Below are 24,472 nucleotides of genomic sequence, written 5' to 3' on the forward strand. Positions count from 1 at the left end.
TAATGCGTTAACGATTAACGATAAAATAATGCACTGTTTATCTCAAAATATAAGTTTCATTAAAACATTTTGTCATCATATTCGCAAAATAGGATTCTAAACTGATAATAAAATTTAAAAATGTGTGATAAGTTACACTGGACTAGACGAAATCAAACATAAGGTTAGCAGATCTATGTCGGTCACAGTAATTCTTATAATACGAGAAAGTGCCAAAAAGTATTTAATTTTTACAATCTCCAACTTATTCATACTGCATGTCGCATATTCGTAGGACTTGAAACATACTCATGAAGCCAGAATATTTAATATTAATGCTTTAAAAGAAGGATTTTATAAATGCTTCTAAAGCATTAATATTAAATATTCCAGCTTTATGACTATGTTTCAAGTTCGATGAATATACAACGCGCAATTTGAATAAATTGGAAATTGTAAAAATTAAAAATTATTATTATTTAGCACTAAGAACCGCTGCGATTGACATAGGTCTACTAACCTTGTTCTAAAACTTGCATTTATACTCATCATTTAACTTTTACTTAAAGAACACATATCATATTTGTTACAATACTAATTAAGATGTTTTGATTTTAATATTTTTAAACTCCATATTAATACAAGAAGAAAGATGTCGTATTACTAATCGCAAAATTTAACTAAAAATTTTATCAGAACTATTTAACGTAACATAATTATATTAAATAATAAATTTTATTGTATGTATGTATAATTATATACAATTATATATAATTATTATTATATGGACACATTTTTTTCTATATAATTTTGTGTAATTGTATACATTTATGTATGTATAATAAATTATATATGGAAAACTTTTTAGTGAATACATTAATTTATTTATTGTTTACATAATTTTTATATTGATAAATATTCATATTGTTTAACTGTGGACTTTGTTATAAAATATTTATTAAACATTTTTACAGAAAAGTACATGTAGTATATATAATAAAGAGAATTCTAACAAGTTATCTCTTATATAAGAATTATGTGACAAATAATTGCAACTTATATAATATCCTATGGAATTAAATATATATGCTAGTAAAATATTTGTTTACAAACTAATAAATTAGTGAGTTAAAACAAAATAGAAAATTGCCTCTATAATAAAAGCGGGCATATACTTTTATTTATTTAGTTAACTGAGTAAAAAGGACGTTTTTAATGCTTTTAATGGATATTACAATTAAACCGCAAACGTTTAGACTTGCAATTTTGAGTGTTTTACAGTACTAAATATTCCGTATAGATTGTATCTTTATTAATATTTTCAAATTGATTGATATAGAGGTATATGAGATATATGAATCTATAGTATACGTAACATGATCATGTGAAGAGGTCAAGATTTCTTGACATCAAGCATTAAATACATAATTTACTAAATACAACATTGTTGTGTTTTCACGTGTCATTTAATGTGCGCAGTCACGATTGCTTGACATCAGTTGTTAATTATAAGAAATTTACTTCCATTTTTTACACTCAAATAAAAGAACAGAGTAAAACATAATTTTCTGAAATTAATAACAAAGTAAAACTCAGATAAAACATGAATTAACACAATATCTATAAAATCTGCATTTTATGTGAATCAGTACCAAAGCAGCAACAAAATATTTGATAAAAAATAAGTGCATAATATAATTATAATATTATATTAGTAACATGAATTCTAATATTGAAAAGTTTATTATAAATGACAAACAAGTAATGTACGTGGTATTGTAAAATATACGTACTTTTATATATTTTAATATAAAGAAAAACACTAATTTTTTTTAGAAGATTTTTCTTTTTTATGGTTTACGTTTTTAATCTATAAAGAAAAGAAAGTTAAAAGAAAATAATGCGAAATTGTGAAAATGGCAACACATAAAAGAAAAAATATCAATTTATACTGTGTATAAATTAATATAAAACATTAACATTTTCCGTATAAATATCAATTTATACGGAAAATGTTAATGTTTTATATTAATTTTTTGAAAAAAAGTATTTATTTAAACAATGCAATTATAAATAAAGGTTTAATTTATGAGGAAAGTATTTATCTAAATGTGTGCACATGGGGAGCTTAATCGAATGAATAGTTTTTGATTTATCTTGCATGCCAATTTTAAAAAAGTAATTTAAAAAAAAAACACGTTTAAAGTTTTGGGTATGAATAATCAATAATTTTCAAATTTGATAGATAATCTGCTAAGGCAAACCCATAAAGTAAATTTTCTGTTTTTTTTTTATAGAATTCTTGTAAGGCCGCCTTCTATTTTCGACGAGCCGATCGTACGGCTTTAGTGCTGCTTCAGCTGCGGCGCTTTTACCTCGTAATTGTTGTGTGTTGTATTGATCAGCAAATATTTTGCATTGCTGACCATTAACAAAATTTATACTGAGCATTATTTGTAAAATAAAGCTATAATCTTCATCAAAATGCCAGCAATAATAAAAGCGGCGATTTTGATTATTTTAAAGTCGCAGTTAAAATGGGACTTCATACTCCACATTGTCGAGTTGAAACTTTGGTTTGCACTCTGCGTGTGCCATTAAAATGTATAACGTACACAAAGAAATATTCTAGCTAGAACCTAAGAGATCAACAGAAAGGACTCAACGCGCGTTTTACCTGCTTGACGCTCGACGATTGGTAATGAAACTATTTACGTTATGTTAATTCTTTGAATTTTGTTCTAAAACTCAAGGGACACATATTCTTGATGAGTTAAAGTATTAAATTATGCAAAAGAAATTGATTTTTGACCTGTTACATGTGATGCTCTCCTTAAATAAGTAAATAACGTGTAGCTTTTAGATTTAGGAGTTACGAAGATTAAGATGGAATATAAAATTTAATTATTTAAGAAATTTAGACAGATCTGACTTATACCATTATCTACTTATTTTTCTTCTCAGTTAATTATAATACTCAGATATATGTATATTTTTATTGTTAATCTGTATCTACAATTGCATATAATAAGAATTGTAATTTTCTTCATTTTTTAATATAATACGTCATTTTCACGTTTCTTAAAATTTAAATTGTCTTTAAATACTTATATGCATTTTGTGGCGATTGAAATAAATTTTAGACGGTGTGGATTAAGAGGACGAAGTATCAGATCTATTCCAATTCGTAGGTTCTTTAAGTAATCAACAGGCTCCAAATAGAAATTATGAATGACAGGAGCTATCATCGCCTTTAACTCCAATAAAGCAAATCGTTGACCTACAATTTGATATGTATCACAATCTACGTTTATATAAAAAGATATCAAGAAATGTTTATTTACCGATGCAATTACGTGGTCCAACACTGAATGGTAAGTAAGGATGACGGTTTCGAATATTTTCAGATAAAAATCTGTCTGAATCAAATATTTCTGGATTTGGCCAAAAAGGCCAGGATCTCTATGGGTCATGTAGAAATGAAGCGTCACTATTGTTCCAGCAGGTATCAAATATGTTTCTGAAAAACATTTCATATAAATGTAATCTACAAATAATAGCTAAAAATAGCATAAAAAATTGGAAAAAAATGCGCGTGATGCAAAATAAACGCATACAATTAATATAATAAAAGAAAATTAATATGGTAATTATAATTAATTGAAGTATATCAGACTTTTTCTTAAAAAGTATTATAATTATTTCATCAAACTAATGTTTATTTCATTCAAACAATTACTTTTAGAAATGTTACTTTGAAAAGCTTACCTTATTTATTAAAACAGAACGAATACATACCTAATTTTTAAATAAAAAATTGTGTTTCTTATCATATAAATGTATTGTATATGTTTAATATACTAATGTAATGTTAAATATAATAGATTGATCAGTTACGTACGTAATTGTGTTTCTTCTGAAGTAATCCGTGATATGAAGAAAACACTGGGATATAAACCCAACGTTTCTTTTATACATCTCTCTAAATACTGCAGATCTTGCAATGACTTCATGGTAAGTTTCCCTTGATTCTCTCGCCTAACAGCATTGATTTCTTTTCTGACACAATCCTGTATCATTAATGCTAATGAAGAGATCTTTCTACTATATAGAGTACGATTATCTTATAATTAAAAATATACGTTTAATGCATTTATCTATGTCATGTTCAAAACAAGAAAATAGTGAAGAACAATTTGAAGAAAATATTTTTGATATGTTGAATAAATAAAAAGAATGCATTGTACTGATTTCGTTCGATACACGTATGGGCAAACAACAAAACGAATTTATATTACTTTAATAAAATTGCTGTTTTAAGGTAATTATTTATCTCATCTAATTACAATGTTCATTTAATGAAGAATACTTGGATATCTTTATGTTCAGCAAGCAGTGATAAAGTATAGCACATAGCCATTGCTGTAGTATCAAAACCCTGTATAATCACACGATTTTTTTATATCTAAATTTATTAGTAAAAAAAAATTTGTAATCATATACCTCAAACATAAAAGTATTGACTTCCTCTCTAATATCAACATCAGTTAAAAGACCTTCTTGAGCTGCCTGTATTAAGAGAATGCTAAAGTAACAGAAGAACTTCCTTGACGTCGGTCCTACAGATCACTGCAGATTTTTTTTCGAGCAAGACCAGGCTATTGCTCTTTGTTCATTGCATAGATCTGTCTTTGTTTTTTGATTATTTCGCCATCTGCGAAAAGTCCTATCAACTACTGTTGGCTCCATAATCCATATTGCTCTGTTTATGACAGTTCAGCTTCGCTGAGCGAAATATGCACGTGATAAAAGCACATTAACGTATCTTTTTTGTTAGGCGTTCAATCGTAATTTTGCAAGGTCAGTGTTATTCGTGCATGTTTTCTGAAGGGTGCTCTACTATCATTTTGTACGCACGAGCTACACAACTTCTGTATTAAGGTGAAGTTAACCTCAGGTGACGGCTATACGAGTGAATTTTTAATGATTTATTAAATTTTTGTTCGATTTTCTTATAAAATTGACCTGAGCACCCTTTCTTTTTACGCGTATTTCAATTCTGAAAAAAGTTTTTGTGATTCTGTAAAGCCAATCCAAAGATATTTAATGCACTGTAAATGTCGGTAATTCGTGGTACTTTAGCATCTTTTTAAATACTGCTTATAATTTTTTCATGACGTCAGAGTCGCAACACATATTAATAGTTCTTGAACTTTATATCAGTTAAGTTTTAAACCGAAAGATCTTGCGCAATGCCTAGAGACGACTTAAAAGTGTTTACGCTTAAATTAAAGAATATATTTTGTAATACAAATTCTTTACGGTATTTAATTAATTATAAACAGATCATTGCACGAATGAAATAAAAAATATATTATTACACATTACTTTATATAGCAATTAATAACAAATGTTATATATGTTATAAAAATATTGTTAATTCCGTTAGGAATTGGAAATACTAATGATAAAATATTCTTTAATTAAATGATAAATTTGATTGCGTGTTAAGGCTTGTCTATTTATTCGGCAGTCAACAGTATACACGTCTTACAGTGGCGAGAGCGTGGCAAGCACTGATCATTAAAATTGCGAGCAGTAAAATCGATAGAGAACCTTGCCCTACTTCTATAATTTCTGCACGATCGATAAGTGGAGAAATCAATAGATTAAATATAATAACACGAGACAAAATGATCCTCTATGATAGAATTGTTAAATGTTAGAACTCGGAAAATAATTAAGAAGAGATAACTATATTATAGCATTCTGAACAGCACTTGAGACCAACTATTAGATTCTGTAATAAAAAATAAGGCACTCCATTTAAAAAAATTTATTTGTCCACCACGCCTTGGCGACACCATTCGAGGTCAAACCGATATCATCATTAGATAGATCTCAATAAACTTTAGCATAAGTATTTATTAGAGCTTTATTAATGTACGTAAAAAATTTGATTCAGTTTACAATATTATTTTTTCATTAAAGCAAATAAATATTATATGAGATTTTATTTAAAAAAGTAACATATAATTACATAATATTTTAAATTGATATAAGAGAATTATGTTTAAATTTATAAATTAAACACAGTTACTAAAATGTAATAATAGAACAATGTATAACATTTTTAAGTTTTTGATAACACTTTAAGATATCACAGATTTTTAAAAACTAGAATATCAGAGTATTCACAAGAATTCGTAAAATCAGCGCCAATTAACATAAGGTGTATCACAACCACAAGTTTGATGGGTAAAATATAAAAATGTTAGATCTGGAACGTTTTCTAAGCAAAATATTAATATCCGAAATATTACATATACTTGTTAGCATTGTATTGTATGCTATGAACGGTGTGATAGAAAATGTATGCTAAGATACATTTTTTAACGCTTTTTTCCTTATGACTTCGCTTTCTGTTAACGATTGGCAATGAGAGTGTTTATAATAATATTAATTCATTGAATTTTGTTCTAAAATCTCGATGGTTATATTTTTGATGAAGGGCGGGAGTGGGGGAAGAAACTAAAATTAAATTATGCAAAAAAAATCGATTTTTGACATGTTATATGCGATTTCCTTCTTAATTAAATAAATGGAACAGCGTATAGTTTTTAGTTTCACAAGGAATTAGAGAGATTAAATAATAAAATATAAAATCTTATCATTTAAAAAATTGAATCACGTCTAACTTATACCGTTATTTATTTTTTTCGGTTTAATTATAATGCTCACATACATGTATGTCTTTATTGTTAATAGATATCTACAAATGCATATAATAAAAAGTGTAATTTTCTTTATTTTTGAATATTTATATATAAAACATTATTTCTTAGAATTTAAATTGTCTTTAAATACTTATATGTCTTTTGTAGCAATTGGAACAAATTTCAGACGACATAGATCAAGAGCACGAAGTATCATATCAATTCCAAATCGTTGGTTCTCTAAGTAATCAACAGGCTCCAAACAGAAATTATGAATGAGAGGAGCTATCATTGCCTTTAACTCCAATAAAGCAAATCGTTGACCTACAATTGTTGATACGTATTACAATCAATGTTCATATAAAAAGAAATTAAGAAATATTTACCGATGCAATTACGTGGTCCAGCACTGAATGGCAAATACGAGTAAGGATGACGATTTCGAATATTTTCAGGTAAAAATCTATCCGGGTCAAATATTTCTGGATTTGTCCAAAAATTAGAATCTCTGTGGGTTATGTAGAAATTAAGAATCACCAATGTTCCGGCAGGTATCAAACATGTTTCTGAAAAATCATTTATTAGAATATAACGTACAAATAATATTTAAAGAAAGCACAAAAATTTGGAAAAAATGCGTGTGATGTAGAATAAACGCATATAATTGACATGATAAGAAAGATAAAGAAAGTTAAAGTGCCAATCTCAATTGATTGGAGTGTATCAGACGTCGAATCATAAGTTGAATTTTTAAATAAAAATATGCATGTTTTATCACATAACTATATATATATATATATATATATATATATATATATATATATATATGTATTATATATTAATATATTTATATATTAATATATATATATATATCATTTATATAAAATATATTTGTCAGTTACGTACTTAATTGTGTTTCTTCTGAAGTAATCCGTGATATGAAGTAAACACTAGGATATAAACGTAACGCTTCTTTTATACATCTCTCTAAATACTGCAGATCTTGCAGCGATTTCATATTTAGTTTCCCTTGATTCTCTTGCATAACAGCATCAATTTCTTTTCTGACACAATCCTGTATCATTAATGCTAATGAATGCTTTTTTACTATTCAAATATTTCATGTATACAGAAATAAAATTGAATTGTAAACAATGTGCATTTATTTTCCAAAAGTTTTTTGATTAACGTTTTTCAAATAAATAAATAAATTAAGGTAAGCGTACTCTATATGACCTAATACCCAAAATGGCTTACTTACTGTTTTTAAATAAATACATAGCAAATTGAACAATTAACGCTAATATGTCATACAGATAATCAACGTGACTTGTTTGCCACGGTCGATCAGTTTGTGTATTCTGTTGTTGACAATTAGATCAAAAATAGAATTATGTAAATTATATGTTTTCCATCTACTTATTTTATAACAAAGTTACTGTATTCTATAATTATCAAGTGATGATTATCAATCTTCACAGTTTATTGTAACTCTGCTTGTGCTTGACAATGTATTTAATTTATATATTTGTCATGGCTTACTTATATTTAAAAAAAAAAAAAGAAAACTAACGTAGAACTAATATCTTATGTCAATAATGAACACACATACATTAATTATAATATTTTCTTAATATTTTTATTATTTTAGATTAGAAATTTGAATCCACTTACAAAACTTTAATATATAAGTCATGATTTTAAGGCGAGAAAGTTAAGATAAATCAATTGTTTACTTAATGGATTGTTGACGCAATTCCTTATATTCTAATATGTCAATGAACATATCAATATTTTAATAAACTTTTAAACTTATAAATGTAACATTGAATCACTTTATTATCCATTTTTCTAATTTGTGTAAAACAGAAAAACATGTAATTAGGCCACATTGAATACATACCCAATACAACAGAAATAGCATTTTTTTTAAATATTTATTGCACGTATGTAAATATTTAAAATTGTCTAACATTATAAATTAATTTTTAGAAATGGTTTGACCCTGGCCAGTTTTTAATTATGAACTCAGTAAAAAAATTGGAAAAAAAATCACAAATCAGTAGGTAGATCATATTGAATACTATTATCTCTGTTAATTAAAAATAAATGTTTAATATATTTATATAATATATTGATGACAACAATGAAATGAAGAATAATTTAGAAGAAACATTTTCTACATATTTAATAAATAAAAAAAATATATTATACTGGTACATCACCCAACACACGTACGCGAACAATAAAATATATTATTTTTATTACTTTAAGAAAAACGCTGCGTTAAGAAAATTATTTATCTTATCTCAACATAATTCTCATTTCATGAATACCTGAATATCTTTGTGTTCAGCAAGCAATGATAAAATAAAGCACATAGCCATCCCTGTGGTATCAAAACCCTGAAATCAAACGATTTCTTTGGTGATTTATTAGTAGAAAAAAAAATTTTACAAATACATACCTCGAACATGAAAGTGTCGACTTCCTCTCTAATATTAAAATCAGTTAAAAGACCTTCTTGAGATGCTTTTATTAAGAGGTCCAACATAGCAAGTCGTTTTTTTTCAACTAAATCAAATTATATAAGCATGAAATTACTAATCTAATAATTTTTAATTGTTTTGTTTTTGTTAAACGGCATTCAATTAAAATTTAATTTATATAATAAATTATAAATTAATTTACTTAACATTAATACATTATATCGGAATGACGAAATTAGAACGTGAAAAAAAATATATATATATACAGAGTGTACTAGTAGAATCCGGACAATTTTCAAATTAAAATTTTTGCCATATATACTTGTGAGCCGGCAACTAGATAGCAATAAGCCTCATCTATTGGGAACAAAAACATAACTTTGTCATGGCCGAGCTGGTTAAGCAGTGTCCAGAATATAATCGGAGAGCCGTGCTTGTTGAAAATCTTCACGCGGGACGTACCGTGTCCGAAATAATAAAGTTCCCCGATTATTCCGGTAGTCCAAAATCGACGATTTACGACATTATTCATCTCTATACGGCAACCAAAGGAAGAAGATTCTTATACGGCCACTTAGTGCAGTATCGGCTCTTCGATGAAAATGTGTTGGAGTAAGGAATTTTGGCCTGCTAACAACCCGGACTTTATCCGCTGAATTATTTCGTGTGCTGCGTGTTTGAGTGACACTCCAACAAGATTCGACATCCTAACGTTGCATCGCTGAAAGCCGCTATTGAGGCATCGTTCGCGATTATGATAAAGGAGTTTTTGACAAAGGCATGCACGCACTTCCGGCCCGAAATTGAAGCGGTTATTGAAGTAGAGGGGGGCCATATAGAATAAAATCGTTTTTTAAGGATGTTCTAACCCAAACATAAAAATATTTTTTATACGATTGTTATTTTCCATCAAAATAAATGGTTCTGAAGACCCACAACAGATTTGTCCAAATTCTACTGGTACACCCTATATATATATATATATATATATATATATATATATATATATATATATATATAATTATATATATAAAATAATTTTTAATATACGACATTCAAATGTAATTATTTCAGAATATACATACTTCCAATAGTTTCTGTTTCATTTGGCACTACATCTTCGTTAAGGTTTTTTAAGTGTTGTCCATTGGTGCGTTTATGATAGTCTTTCCTTTTTGCTATAACCTACATCCAATATCAATTTATATTTTATTGTTTGTGTTAATGTTGAAGTTGTGTTTGTCAACATTTACGAATTGTCTCATTATTTCTTTATATGAAAATCGAGATCTTTATCCTATTGAAAAATAACCAAGTGGAAATCCACGTAACAAATCCATGTTGGATTATTATATGATTTTTTATAGAAATATAAGCAGAAAATCCAGATTTAATCTAGTAATGTAAATTTTATTCTAATAGTATACATAGTATATAAACAGTTTCCAATAAATAATTTAGGTGTTGATTCAAGACAAAAAATGGATTTTTTTTTAATAGCTTCGTTTAGAGTTTAAATTTTTCGTTTAGTAGTAAGTCGAAATTGGGATAGAAACTTCTAATTCAAAATTTCATTTTTATTCATTTCTCGAAATATTAATTAAAAGTTATGAAACACCCTGTATCCACATGATTTACCACATAGGACCTAAACTTTTATTCCAAATTTTTATCGATAATCATGTGAAATCTGATATGTAGATTACTCATATAGATTTTGAATATTCTGTATGGGTTTTTACATAGAATTTCACATACTACAATGACAAATTTCCGTATAAATTTTGAATATCTTATTTGGATTTTCATGGGTTTCCATGATAATCCACCTGGAAATTTTCAACAGGATAACTTTGGTATCTTTTTTTTTTTAGTAATTTTATGTCATAATATATTCATAGAAATTATGAAAAAAGATTTTGGCATACCTTCTCAGTAAATCCGTGCAATATTTTCAGGAGCTTTTTTTGCTCTCTACCTTTTGATGTTAATGAAAATATCCAGTCATACTTCAACCACGGTCTCGTTCCTCTAAATGGTACATATAATTGTATATTATATACATCTCTAGTCCTTAGCTTTTGTCAGAGCGTTGTGACCCCTCAATGTATTTCTGTGGCATGCACTTTTTACACTTTACACAGAAATACGAGACCTACAGTTTAAACGCTGCGCGCCGGTTTCGAACGGCCTAATTTAGAGAGGTCTCTTGGTAAGATATACTCAGTGATTTGATATTGTCTTCCGAAAGGTAACAATCGAATAAAATCAGATGTTTCTAATATTATATACATATATGCATTTAAAACGTTAGTATTATTTTGTAAAAAATTCCATAAAGATAAGAATGTAATCATATATTAATAAGTAACTTCAAAGAATTGCGTAATTATACTTATGAGAAATTAAAATAAAAGGTATTCTAAAGAATACATGCGGAACTTTCAATAAACATTCAACTAATCTATGTTAAATAATTTTATCTCAAAGATGATATGTCTTTAGTTTTCATATAGTTTTTAGTAAATTATTTTGTAATAATATTCCAGCGTTTAATAAAATTATTAATCAATCTATATATGGAAGTGAGTAACGATCCTGATATTTAGACTGTTGATTGTCGGCTTCAATAATGTTTTACATTAAATATAATTATTTATTATCGCGTGTTTATTTTATATTAATTTATATCTAACGATAGACCTAGGTATATTACAATAATTAATGATAAATTACCTATAAAATAGAAGTTCACCCATTCGATGAACCGCTTTTCGATACTCCTGTTGAAATGAACCCATTTCTTGCAGAGAAGTTCCCATAGCAGTTTCTGAAAAAAATTATATTATTATAGCGTAATAACACACTTAAAAAATATTTTTACAAAAATTAAATAACTTTAATTTATATTAATAATCATATTTTGTATAAAAAGAAATTAGACCGTCTCTTATATTATTTATTACAAAATGTATGTATAGATATAAACAAGATATGATACCACATATTGCATTTAGTGTATATTCACTAATAAATGGTACTAAATCTTTTGTAATAGTGCCGCCTGCATTTTTCAAAGATCTGGTCATGCTCTCGCCCTCCTCGATTAAAATCTCAACAAACTGCTGTAATATATTAAAATGGAATGCGGGAGTTAATATTTTTCGCCGTAAATGCCATTTAGAGCCTAAAAAAAATAAATACTCTTATAATAATGCTAGAAGACAAGATGATATTATATATGGGCTTTGTAAATTTTATAGCTACACGTAATATCTTTATTATTAAGAGGCGGATACTATTACCATAAGATTGCATTTATACTCGAGTGATTTCTTTAGTTATATAATTTTGTGTTCGACTGTACACACTTCGAGTAATGCAAAGTTAAACAATAACATGACATTTTGCTAATGTGGACTTATGCGTATTTACGTCACAACAAATTTAATATAGTCTCTTATTCAAAGTTTTCATGTGCAAGTAATCATTCGATAAATTTATCGTAGTTTTACGTGCTACAGTTTACATGTATTATAAATTTTCAGTAGGGTAAACCGAAACTAGTTGAGCCACTTTTTCTTTAAACTGATGTAACTTTTATAATCTTATTGATTTACTGCAATGATCAAGCTGATCCATGTCTCATATTATTGTTGTTTCAAGATTGTGCTGACGTAACTCGAATTGTGTTTAACGTATTTACTTTTTATATTAATTTTTTTTTCTCAACGATCATCTCTATGTGATCTGACAAAAAAAAACTGTGATCACTGATAACCTTGCATTAAAAGTGTGACTTATATGAGCGCGGCGTGGCATTGTCGCAAGAATGTTGATATCCGATTTAGAATTTGTGAGTATTCGGAAACATTATCAGAAATATTATTAAAGATATAATTTTACATTTGTTTAACATTAAAGAACAAGTCTAAAATGATATCTCTAATGTTTCTTAACGCACTCCTCTAAAGTAACAATCGATTTATGGAAGAAACATTTTGATATGAAAATTTGCTTATGGCTTTTAAAACCATATTAACGCTTAAAAAACCACATTAACAAAATTCCATATTATTGTTCAACTTTTGTATAACTCGAAATGTGTACAGCCGAATAAAATAACAAAAAACTCTGAGTGTACATTCGTGTGATAATACGATCAAATTTAAAAATAATGACTAAGAATGTGTAATTAGATACTGAAATGTATCTGGAAAAAATTTTGAAAAATTTCATAAGTAAAAATACCTTATAACAAATATCAGTTATTGACATATTAAAAACGACTACCACTAAACAAAAAATTCTATTCAACCAATAAGGGATTTAGTAATATTTCTTGCAACAACTATATTCAGAGAACGTCTTAAAATCGAATTAGTTAGAATGCCCAAACGGAATGCAGGGAGACAGGGAGGTTCAAACCAAAGTCGAGATAATTTTTTTTTGACATTTTTTTGAGTGAGGTCTTAAAAATGCTATGTTAATATAAAATAGTAATATAAAATTAACTTGTGTCTATTTAATTCTGATATTACATATTCAGGTGCGTTTGAAACCGCACACAGTTTGAATTGAAAGAATAAGAAATTGTATATAAAAATACAAAATAATATTATTTTAGTGTCAAGATTCTTCTGTGACCGTACATAGATTTATCTCGTCTATAATTTTATTTATTTACATTTATCTATATGATTACATTACCTCCACTGGTAAGAAGACCCATGCCAAGCCAAGGACGTAATGTGTCATATAAATTACTCTTGGTGATATGTTTTTTATTGTTTAGAATTATCTAGAAAATAATTACAAGTATTGAGTTAAATGCTTAATAAATATAAAAGAATAAAGTTGCACAATATCAATGTAGCCTATTTAATACAATTTGTGACTGCTATGTAATTTGATAATAGAACTTTTTATAACAAATATTTCGTGATTTATATTATAACTGCTTGCATCTACTGTTTTTTTAAATGTAATGTAAGTGTAAGTAAATGCTACACATTGCGGCAATTGCTTCGCCACATACCCAATTGACAAAATTGAAAATTAACGAGCATAGTAAGAAAACAAAGAGACGAATATTATAGAAAATATTAGTTAGAGTCGAACATTATAGAAAAACATACATGATACACAACAGGAATACATAATACAATAAATTGAAGTTTAAGTAGAGAAATAAATAAGCAGCATCTAACAGCTCGGTACAGAAAAAAAAACAGGTTTAAAACCTTGACCGTTGGACACGAATCTCTTGGTCATACCGAGGAGATATAAAACGCGCGAGGAAAAGAAAACGCTTCCTCGTCAAATCGCCGCGATACTTACAGACGCGTAGCATTGTAACTCCGGCACTTAGACTTATTTCATATTAAATCGACACAAAGACAACTCGATCTCTCAATTTATTTTCGCACTAACTCGCTTACAATAAATCCCAAAATATTTTATAATATACAAATATGTGATGCTTCAATATATATGCTAGACACAAAATTATTGTGCTTGGGCACAAGTGACCCCATGAGGAAGAATAAGTGTTAATTATTGCAAAATTCAAAACAATATTATAAAAACTACCATTTCATTAAAAAAATACTCTTTAATTTTATTTGTGCTTTTAAAGTCTTGTTTTTAATTACTTTGTAAGAAATATAATTCTAAAGCAAAGTGCTATATTATGTCAGTATTGGCAACCCTTTTTTACTGTAATCACTTTACTTGAATCACTTAAAATATTTCGAACATTTTAAATTGTCAGTGTTTTAAAAAGGGTTTTTTTGTAAACCCTTATATATGTAAACGACAGATTCCTAAGTTTCCGATTTTATAATAATATTATAGAGTTTTTTTTTTTTATTATTTATTACCTCCAAATCATCGGGATGACGGATAAATACCAAAGAATTGAAAAAGACTCGCAATCTATAAATAGGATAATATTGCTCATTTAAAATCCTTAAAGTCTCCCACAATTGCTCTGAAAAATACGTATTTATTTAATACACAAATGTCATAAACACAGAAAAAATTATAATTAATTTTTTACTTAATGTCAATATCTGTATTTTATGAAAAGTTTATAGAAAATCGCCTTAATAATTAAAAAAATAAGCGTTAAAGAAATTGCTTGTGTGTATTGAGAATTTATACACGCGGAACGGCTGATAAGTATGCTGCACCCATATGCATTACTTATCAATCGCTTGATACAATTATTAAAAGCATTAAACATGCAATAATATTGATAATTACACAATTTAGAATTAATTAGTTTATTAAAATGTAGAGGAGAAGGTAGTATTATAGACCGTTTAGGTATTATGCCTACTCATATTATCTGCGTTATTATATAGGTAATGATTTCTAGCAACTACTTATGAAGTAATTTGTTTAGTGGCCTTCCATTATGTAATACTGCTAGTATGCCCTACTACACCATAGCCGGTATTTATTATAAAGCATTTTTACTTTTAAACATTTTGAAACTTTTTCGAGATACACATTTAACATTTAACATTTTACATTTAACATTTAATTACACACACTTCCTCATACTTTTTAAATTTGAATGTATTATTCGGGTATAAGAGTTTATACCCGAATGATTTTTTTAATTTAATTTTTGATTCGACTATAAGCACATCAAGTAATGCAAAGTTAAAAAATTTCATAAGAGTTTGCTAATGTGTGCATAATTTATTATACGTGATTACGTCTCAACAGGTTTTCGTCAACTACTGAATCTTTTTCAAAGTTTTTAGTTTTTTCCAAGTAGTTACTCAATAAATTAATTGTAGTTTTACTGTTAATCTATAATTCACATTATATGTATTGTAGTTTTTTAATACTAGCAGTTTACACGCTTATTATGTGTATATTCGTGTATTTACATATATTTCAATACTTTCTTTTTATTTCGAAAAAATGTATAATTTTATAACAAAATACTGTGGTTTTTAATTAAAACCAATTGTATAAATTTATTCTTGTTGTAGGTCGTATGACTACCATTGTTCCTCCATTCGACTATTTATGCAGTGTTGCTACACTTTTATAAATAATAGTTAATTAATATAATAATATATCATAAATTTGAGTCTGGAATCTACTAAAGAACAGTTTAATGAATATAATCGCTTAATTTTTGATTGAAAATATTGATTAAGCAAAGTTATATTATAAAATGTAACAATAATATCACCTTCTCCTCTATTAAAAATTTTAATTTACCTCTAGACTCCAGCAAGTTGAATAAATTACCAATAATTGGATAACCTGGTGGTCCTGGTATCTTATTGATTAATCGTCCACTTGGTCCATATTGCGCATAACAATGACACATCAAATATACAACAATAATAATTAATAATAATGCAATAAACATCTTTGTCGTAATAATGACAGTTTTAACTAGGACTACTGTTCTTCAATTTTGTATTCTTTTTTCAGTTCTTGGATCTATTGCATTAGACAATATTTAACAATTTGTTTATTAATTTGTTAACAAATATTATTATTGTTATCTTATCTTACAATTATAAGTTTAATAAGTTTATTTAAATATATTTAATAAGCACGGTTGAGAAGTTCCTTGTAACGTCGTTATATTCTTACAGTAACGGTAACAAATGTAGTCATTACTTAAATTTTTTATTATCTTTATATTTGTTTAAGATTTATCTCTATATCTAGATCGTGCGCGAATTGTGTGATTAAATAATTTATATTTTATATGTGTATTATTGTGTTCGCGGCGCGGACTCGGAATGTTGCACTTGCCACTAGCACTCCCGCATTTGTATAATGAATACTTGGAAGAACTTTGAACGAGAAGTTTATTGTGAGAAATGCAGGAGGGGATATCAAGTTAGCCGCCGTTGGCAATCTAAAATTGATAAAAACACAGCAAAATAACAATTTATTATTGTTTAATTTTTTAATCGACGCACAGTTGATACCGTCAAGAGCGTAACAATAAATACGTATGTATATTATATGCATATGCATATGTATGTACAATAAATTTTTAGTATTGGCAGTGACTAAAAATTACGTTAATGTTTAAAATAATCTAATTTTTTGTAAAATCGATATATTAAAAAGTAAAGAAATAGAAAAATTATTAGATAATTTTAAAATAAAGAAAAAGCTTGCTCTGTATACAGAATAACTTAGAGAGAGATTTAAGTTATAATATTCATTATTTAACATTAATTATCAATTATTGTATCATATAGTACATTTTTAAAAAATCTAATGACTTACTATATTGTTACAAAAAACGCAACAAAAAAATAACGAATAGTTACTTTTCGAATAACGGTAATGCGTTACTTTTTAAAATCAGTAACGAGCAATGTGGTAGAGCGTTACTTTTTTTAAGATAACATTACCAACTCTGTTAATAAATAATGCATCGTACAAACATGTATTGAAACACGGTAATTAAAGAGATACAAAGAACATAATAAATATATTTTTATCCGTATAAGCCGAAGATAAAGAAATTATCAATTAACGTTAAGATCCGCTGTGATGAAGAAGATCGTCTTATATTTATGTTTATTTGAAATATGTATTAATTAACATGCAGAATTACCTACTTTGTAACAAACTGATGTTTCCTCACTATGCACTAAAAAATGATTACTCACTCGTTATTTTTTTATCCGCATATACGCATCATTCCATTGAATACGTATTTTATCTCGACTTAAGATAAACTGAGTTGAGAAGAATTGAGTTGGAAAATAATTTATTATTGATAACATTTGAAATTTCTCACATTAATGTTTGCTGTTTAAGCAAAAAACTCATGATGGAGTTTGCATTCATATAATGTTTAATGTTTCCTTGTAAAAAACGTTAATCTTGATAAAAAAATTTTCTATACATACACATATTGATAGTTTTCGAACTTTGTATCAATTAAAGTAATTCCAGTATTTATGTCGCAAAAGTAAGAAAAAAGTGAAAAAGGTGAAGGTAATCTGTTCGCAACTACTCTGTTATATGCCTTTATACTAGATTAGCATTGTGTTATGATTGTCAGTCTACTGTTAATGAAAATATCTTGAATTGAATTGATTTTTCATTGTAGTAAGTAGCGCGTATTGTATTACGATCTACATAAAATGATTACTATGGAAAATGTAAATGATTATTTCATGATACATAAGGCTGGATTTTCATGCAGATTCTAAGTTTTAGCACTAGCACTGTTTTAAATGTCTTTCACTTCATAACGTATAATAGGAAAGAAAACGATTGTGGAACATTATTTTGTTTTTTACAATAATTCAGTAAATATTAACGCAATTCTAATCAACGCCAATTTATTAGCTATAGAATTTTCCTAAGTACCTTATGGGTAGAAGTTTATCGGATATACCTATAGAATGTACGTAATTTACGATTTATTGAAGATGAAGAAAAGGATGCGTTTGTAGAATAGCAGGAGAATCGTGGAATAAGCAAGGCACTTTTATTTATTTAAAAAGAAGCATAAATTAATAATCTTTTTTAGATTTTATAAATAACTGCCACAAAACAAGATTTTATAAACATTTTATAAAATGTTTTATTAAGAAAAAAATTTTTTTAATAAGCTTTTTGACTTAAAAATATTTTTAAACAAAACTTAAATTTTTTAAAAATAAGTTTTTTGCTTCTGACGAACATTATACAACGTCTACAATGAGATTATAAAGTCGTAAGAGTGATGCACATGACGAACGATCATATTTCAAACTGCAATCCACAAACCGTATATAATAATATAATTTTTATTTGCCACTTTATTTGTCGAATTCATACGCACACAGATTAAAGTATACATTAAATTCAATAATATTATTTGAATAGTCTAACGTTACTTGCATATATTATTAACATACTATAAAAGTATTCACAATATTAAAAACGTTTTTAAAACAAATGTGTAATCTTTTAGTGCTAGAAGAGAAGGTGGCTACTGTACGTATTACATCCATCCTTATTATCTGCGTTATTATATGACGACCTTATTATGTTATTATTGTAATGACCTATTTATTTGTATAATTGGAATTATTTGTATAATAACCTGCCGTTAATGCCAATACGCAATAACAGACAAGGCATATTTATTATATATATTTTTATTTTTAATTACACAATTTTCTCATTGTTTTTAAACTTTAAACTTGAGCATAGTATCACACAAATGTATATACAATCTATTGTTTTCTTTTTTTATTTCACTTTCAGCTATCCACATTTTGAATTATCCACAATTATTCAACAGCATATCATTTTATAAAATAACCACTTAAATGTGCTCGTAATATGACTACTCTCGAGATTTGCATATCAAAATATTTTCTCGATAAACCGATTATCACTCTAGAAGATTGCGTTCATAAATATAAATAACATTTTATCTTTGTTGTTTACCAAATGAAGGATAAAATTAAAGATTAAACGTATTCGAGTGCATTGATGCACTTTGCACTCAAAATACAAAACAACTCACAGTAAACTCAAAATAACATTAAAATAATTGATTGATTGAATAAATTTAAAAAAATCTATTTGAAATCTATTATTTTGTAATCGTTATGACGTCATTTTGATGTTGTGACAACTTTTTGTTCTATTCGAGATGAATTTGTAATGACGACAGTAGGAAGTTTATTAATAAATGTGCAATATTTAATTTTTTTCTATAATTAAAAATCTAAAAATTTGAATCAAGTCTAAAGATTTATTTTGTAAGATCTATTTTTTGGCAATTTGTCTGTGATCTATCTTCTAATTGAAGTAAATCAATATTTATCTCTGTCATGGAACGCGGTTATATTATAATGTAACTCTTTTTACTTTTAAAAAATATACAATTTGGTTACAAAATACTGTGTGTTTTTAGACAAAACCAATTTTTTAAATTTATTTTTTTAATGGTCATGTTACCCCCCTTTCTTCGACCCATTATGCAGTGTCGTCACATTTTTATAAATCACTTCCTAAGTAATAAATATTTCATAACTTTGATTCTAGAATCTATTAAACAACACCTTGACAAATACAATCGCTTAAATTTCAATATAAAATGTTGATTATATCAAAGTTATTGAATAAAATAGATGGCCCTAATATCATCTTCTCTAATTTTAAAATTACCAAATGTACATAAGTAGGAATTAAAGCTATAGAAGAAAAAATTAAAAGCATTGCCGCGCAAGTCAATTTAATCTATCCGCCTATCTCATATTCGCCAGTCGCACCAGAAGAAGAGCGATTCTCGCGCCGATTCGCCAGACTCAAAGATCAATTAACATATAGGATCTTCTCGGATTCTCCCGTCTCACTCTCTTCTCCTGGATCTTCGACTCCTGAGGTCCATGATCTGGAGGAAGAGCAATCTTCTACGGATTCTTCTATCGTAAGGGCCCACGATCTCGAAGAGGAGGAGGAACTTTGCTCAGGCCCTCCGATCCTCGGATCTCATGATCTCGAGGACGAGAATCGTTTCCCTTGTCTAGCGTTTAGCGTAGACTTTGTAGAGGAGCTCTCGCCACTTTCCCCGCGTTCTTATTTTGCCTCCGGTTCCTTTCAAACCTTACAGTCAGTATTATCAGTCCTTCCTTTATCTTCCGACCCTCTGCCTCCTGGCGCATTTTCTATCGGCCCAGACGAGTTCGATTTCAAGGCAGTTCGTAGCTTTCTTTCTCACTCTGCCCCCGACGCACCAATACCTGTGCATTATACGTTGAACAATCTGATTTACAATTGCAAAAATTGATCCTTGAAGATCCCGAACTTTTTTCCTAAGTGTTCCAATTTTTTATCGTGGTCTTCTAACTTTAAAAAAAAATTTTTATATTTTACAATTATTTCAAAAACCGTTTGATTCTTTATTTAAAATGTTACCATTGCATGTTCAATGTATAATATTTCATACAACCACATTTCTACATTTATAATTTAAGAATAATTGTGCATTTTTGTAAACATTTATTTGGATTATATTTCTAAATGTTTTATACATTTAACACAGTTAAAAATATCTTTTTTAATTATTAAACAATTTCTTTCCAAATTGTAATTTTGCGAATAATATATAAAGTGTCAATAATCCGAAAATACAATAATTATTTTGTTATACGGCATTATATTTGCTTACTTGCTTATGTAATGATAAAGATACATAATTATCTCAATAAAACAATTTAATTTATATGACGAATTCTTGCACAAAAATTGTAATCAGCAATTATGTGAGAACATATATACACTTCCAAAAATAGAGAAATATTAATCTTTAATAAAATATTGATAATTATTTGTTTAATTAATTTTGAAATAGATTAACTTGAAATAAATTAACTTTAATACAACTATAACGATTTGACGAATCATCTTAGTGATACACTACTCAATAAAAAAAATAAAAAAAAAAAAAAAAAACAGGGAACACTTGCCAAACACCAAAAATTAGGCTATTTTCAAATGGCTGTAACTCGGCGAAAATCGTAAATAAAAAATAAAAAAAGCATTTTGAAGCTTGAAGTTTCAACTTTAACGCTCTATCAATAGATTTTCAAAGTTCTTTTAATTTCCTTATCTTATGCAGTAAAAAAGCACACCTTGTTTTGTTCCTAAAAATTTCGTATTTTTGACACTTTGCAGCTCGACAAATGAATTTTTTTCGAACAATTCAAATAAAGCTTCATAAACTACAACATTTTGTCTAAATGCTTTTTTTAAAATTGTAACGACTTGACTTCTGCGTACGGGCGGTAGTATATCGAAAGACGAGGACGCGGGTAGGTCGTCGTAAGAACTAGACAGTTTTTCGATGTTACAAAGTAAAGCCTTTTATTGAAAGTAAAAGAAATGTACGCGAAGATGTTTACAAAAAGCGGCACGCGAACGGACAAGATATGGATATGACGCTCGGACAGACGCATGGATAATTTATAATCACGCTCGGACGGACGGATGATGAAAAATAAACGCGAACGCTCGGACGGACGGACAGAAACAAACGGCCGATAAGTAAAACGCGCGGACGGGCGGCTAATAATCGCGACGCTCGGACGAAAAGAATCAGATACGCGGAAACGATTGCGGCTATTAACAACAGTAGGCGATTCCGACACGAATTTTTTCGGATTCGGAATCCGTTTTGTTTACGCGTTGGCGCGGCCTTGCCGAAGGTCGCGGCCACGGCCATGGGCGCGCAGGCCCAGTACGACGATGTCGACGATGTCGCTCGCGCGCGGTACAGCTGTACCATCTATCATGGTTCGAAAAAGTTCTCTGCTTTAAGAATACAAAAATTTAAAAAAAAAATTTGTGTTTTTAAAGCAGATAATTTGTGTTTTAAAACAAAGAATTTGTATAATTAGAGAATATTTATAATTTACTCATTTCAAATTCGTTTGACGCTTGAGCGCTTATACGCGCTTAAGTAAAATCGTTTCTTTTGATTCGTGAGCATTGATGAGCCTGCGTGAGCATACATTTCAAAATGCCGTCGTATGAATTATGTTTGCTATGTTTGATGTTAATTGCATTAGAATTATTTTTTGACGACGAAAGTTATCTGCATTATGATGAAGAATTAATAAATATTATATATTTTAACAAATATTGCAAACGTTCAATATTACGGCTAGAAAAACTATGTAGAAAAGGTTATACCATTATACAACGATGAGTTATTCAACTCAATCAATCACATTTTAGATACGTCTTATTTTTATGAAAATAAGCCTGTTCTTTTAAATTAAATTTTTCGAATAGATATTTTCCCTTTTTTTCGTGATAAAAAGTGAAGTCTGAATTGTAGATGCTATAAAGGTTAGATTATGCAGGTCGTAATTTTTGGAACCCGTAAAATAATAGGATTTTAATGCTTCTGTCTATATAAATAAAAACATTAAAATCTTATTATTAAACTTTACCAGTTCCACCATTTTCCGATAAGCATCACATACATTTATTTTTCAAATTAATTTCTTTTTGTTTATCATCAGAATGAAACGAAGTACATTTAATTTGATATTAAATTTAATAAAACCTTCATTATTAAGAACAAAGAGTGGACGTAAAAGTATATCTGCAGAAAAACAATTTTTTATTGCAATTTGGAAAATGGCTACACCAGATTCGTATCGGTACGTCATTAAAATATTTATACTTGTCTGTTAATTTGTAAATACAATTTAATTGTAAACATAATGTCCTTTAATAATTTATAGATCAATTTGTGAAAAATTCAATGTGGGTAAAGCCACAGCGTTACGCGCTGTAAGAAGAGTATCTAAAGCAATTGCCAAATTATCTCCTCTTTTTATTACATGGCCAGAAGGTAACAGAGCAGAAGATGTTATGAAGGGATTTTTTACAACAAGTGCTTTTCCTAAAGTGTTAGGTGCCATAGATGGCACACATATAAATATAACTGCTCCACATATCAGTCCCGAAACGTATATCAATAGAAAAGGGCATCATAGTATACAATTACAAGTAATTTACGTTAATTTAATACTTTTTATGAAATAATAGTTATACAGTTATATAATTAATTATAATTAAGTTTTTGTTACTGACAGGCTATTTGTGATCATGAGCGACGATTTATTCATTGTTATGCCGGAAATGTTGGTTCTGTCCATGATCAACGAGTATTTCGTTTGTCTGAAGTCTATAATTATTTGGAAAATCCTGAAAAGTTTCCTAATAATAGTCACTTAATAGGTGATGCAGCATAGACTCTTCATGAATGCTTATTAACACCATATCGCGATAATGGACATCTCACAAATAGACAAAAAAATTATAATTTTTGCCACTCATCTGCTCGAATGGTTATTGAACGGACATTTGGCTTATTAAAAGGAAGATTTAGAAGCTTGTTATCAATTCTAGATATGGAACGAGTTGATTTAATTCCTGAATTTATTATTGCCTGTTGCGTTTTACATAACATATGTTTGCTAAACCATGATCTTTTAATTGATATATGCGAAGATAATCAATGTAATAATCCACACAATAATCCATTAAGAGACTTAAGAAATAATAATAGAGCTCAAACAAAGAGAGATGAAATTTGCAATAACTTAATTATTCGAAATGCATAAGATATATGATCTTAATCAAAATTTTTATGTTTATGTTTTTGTTTATGTTTATTTTTAATTACAAATAAACTTATAAATAACATCTTGTAAAACTGTCTTGGCGTTTCTTGTATTCAATAAAAAATTAAAAAGTAAAAGGTCA

The 24,472-nt window shown here is 27.9% G+C and overlaps 1 protein-coding gene and 2 pseudogenes across 3 annotated transcripts; 1 reads left to right on the top strand and 2 right to left on the bottom strand.

Annotated features, from left to right (window-relative positions):
• Positions 1–1,994: 1,994 nt before the first annotated feature.
• Positions 1,995–4,914, bottom strand: LOC105199168 (annotated as a pseudogene).
• Positions 4,915–6,673: 1,759 nt separating this feature from the next.
• Positions 6,674–17,196, bottom strand: LOC105194506 (cytochrome P450 4C1). 3 transcript variants are annotated; one of them, XM_039450311.1, is made up of 13 exons: positions 16,733–17,195; positions 16,430–16,657; positions 15,067–15,176; positions 13,895–13,985; positions 12,186–12,371; positions 11,921–12,014; positions 11,113–11,215; positions 10,270–10,369; positions 9,163–9,269; positions 9,032–9,100; positions 7,602–7,770; positions 7,082–7,261; positions 6,674–7,019 (listed from the first exon to the last, which is right to left on the bottom strand). In XM_039450311.1, exons 2-13 carry the CDS (start codon positions 16,581–16,583, stop codon positions 6,847–6,849), a joined length of 1,536 nt encoding a protein of 511 aa, XP_039306245.1. In that variant the 5' UTR covers positions 16,584–16,657; positions 16,733–17,195; the 3' UTR covers positions 6,674–6,846. The 3 variants fall into 3 exon arrangements, with proteins under 3 accessions (XP_039306245.1, XP_039306244.1, XP_039306246.1); XM_039450310.1 differs by having other exon boundaries at positions 16,430–17,195; XM_039450312.1 differs by lacking the exons at positions 13,895–13,985; positions 15,067–15,176 and having other exon boundaries at positions 16,430–17,196.
• A 5,860-nt stretch (positions 17,197–23,056) lies between these two features.
• Positions 23,057–24,447, top strand: LOC113004830 (annotated as a pseudogene).
• The last annotated feature ends 25 nt before the right edge of the window (positions 24,448–24,472 follow it).

This window comes from Solenopsis invicta, chromosome 6 (genome assembly GCF_016802725.1).
Source record: "Solenopsis invicta isolate M01_SB chromosome 6, UNIL_Sinv_3.0, whole genome shotgun sequence".
In the NCBI taxonomy this organism is placed as follows: Eukaryota; Metazoa; Arthropoda; class Insecta; order Hymenoptera; family Formicidae; genus Solenopsis; species Solenopsis invicta.

What these genes read in the sequence shown, in the direction of transcription:
- LOC105194506 (XM_039450311.1), bottom strand. Translation starts at nt 16,583, where the DNA reads ATGTTTATTGCATTATTATTAATTATTATTGTTGTATATTTGATGTGT. An exon ending in TGCACGGATTTACTGAGAAG is followed by an intron (nt 10,370 to 11,112) that starts GTATGCCAAAAT and finishes TATTGGATGTAG; the next exon opens with GTTATAGCAAAAAGGAAAGA. An exon ending in TGGACCACGTAATTGCATCG is followed by an intron (nt 7,020 to 7,081) that starts GTAAATATTTCT and finishes CAACAATTGTAG; the next exon opens with GTCAACGATTTGCTTTATTG.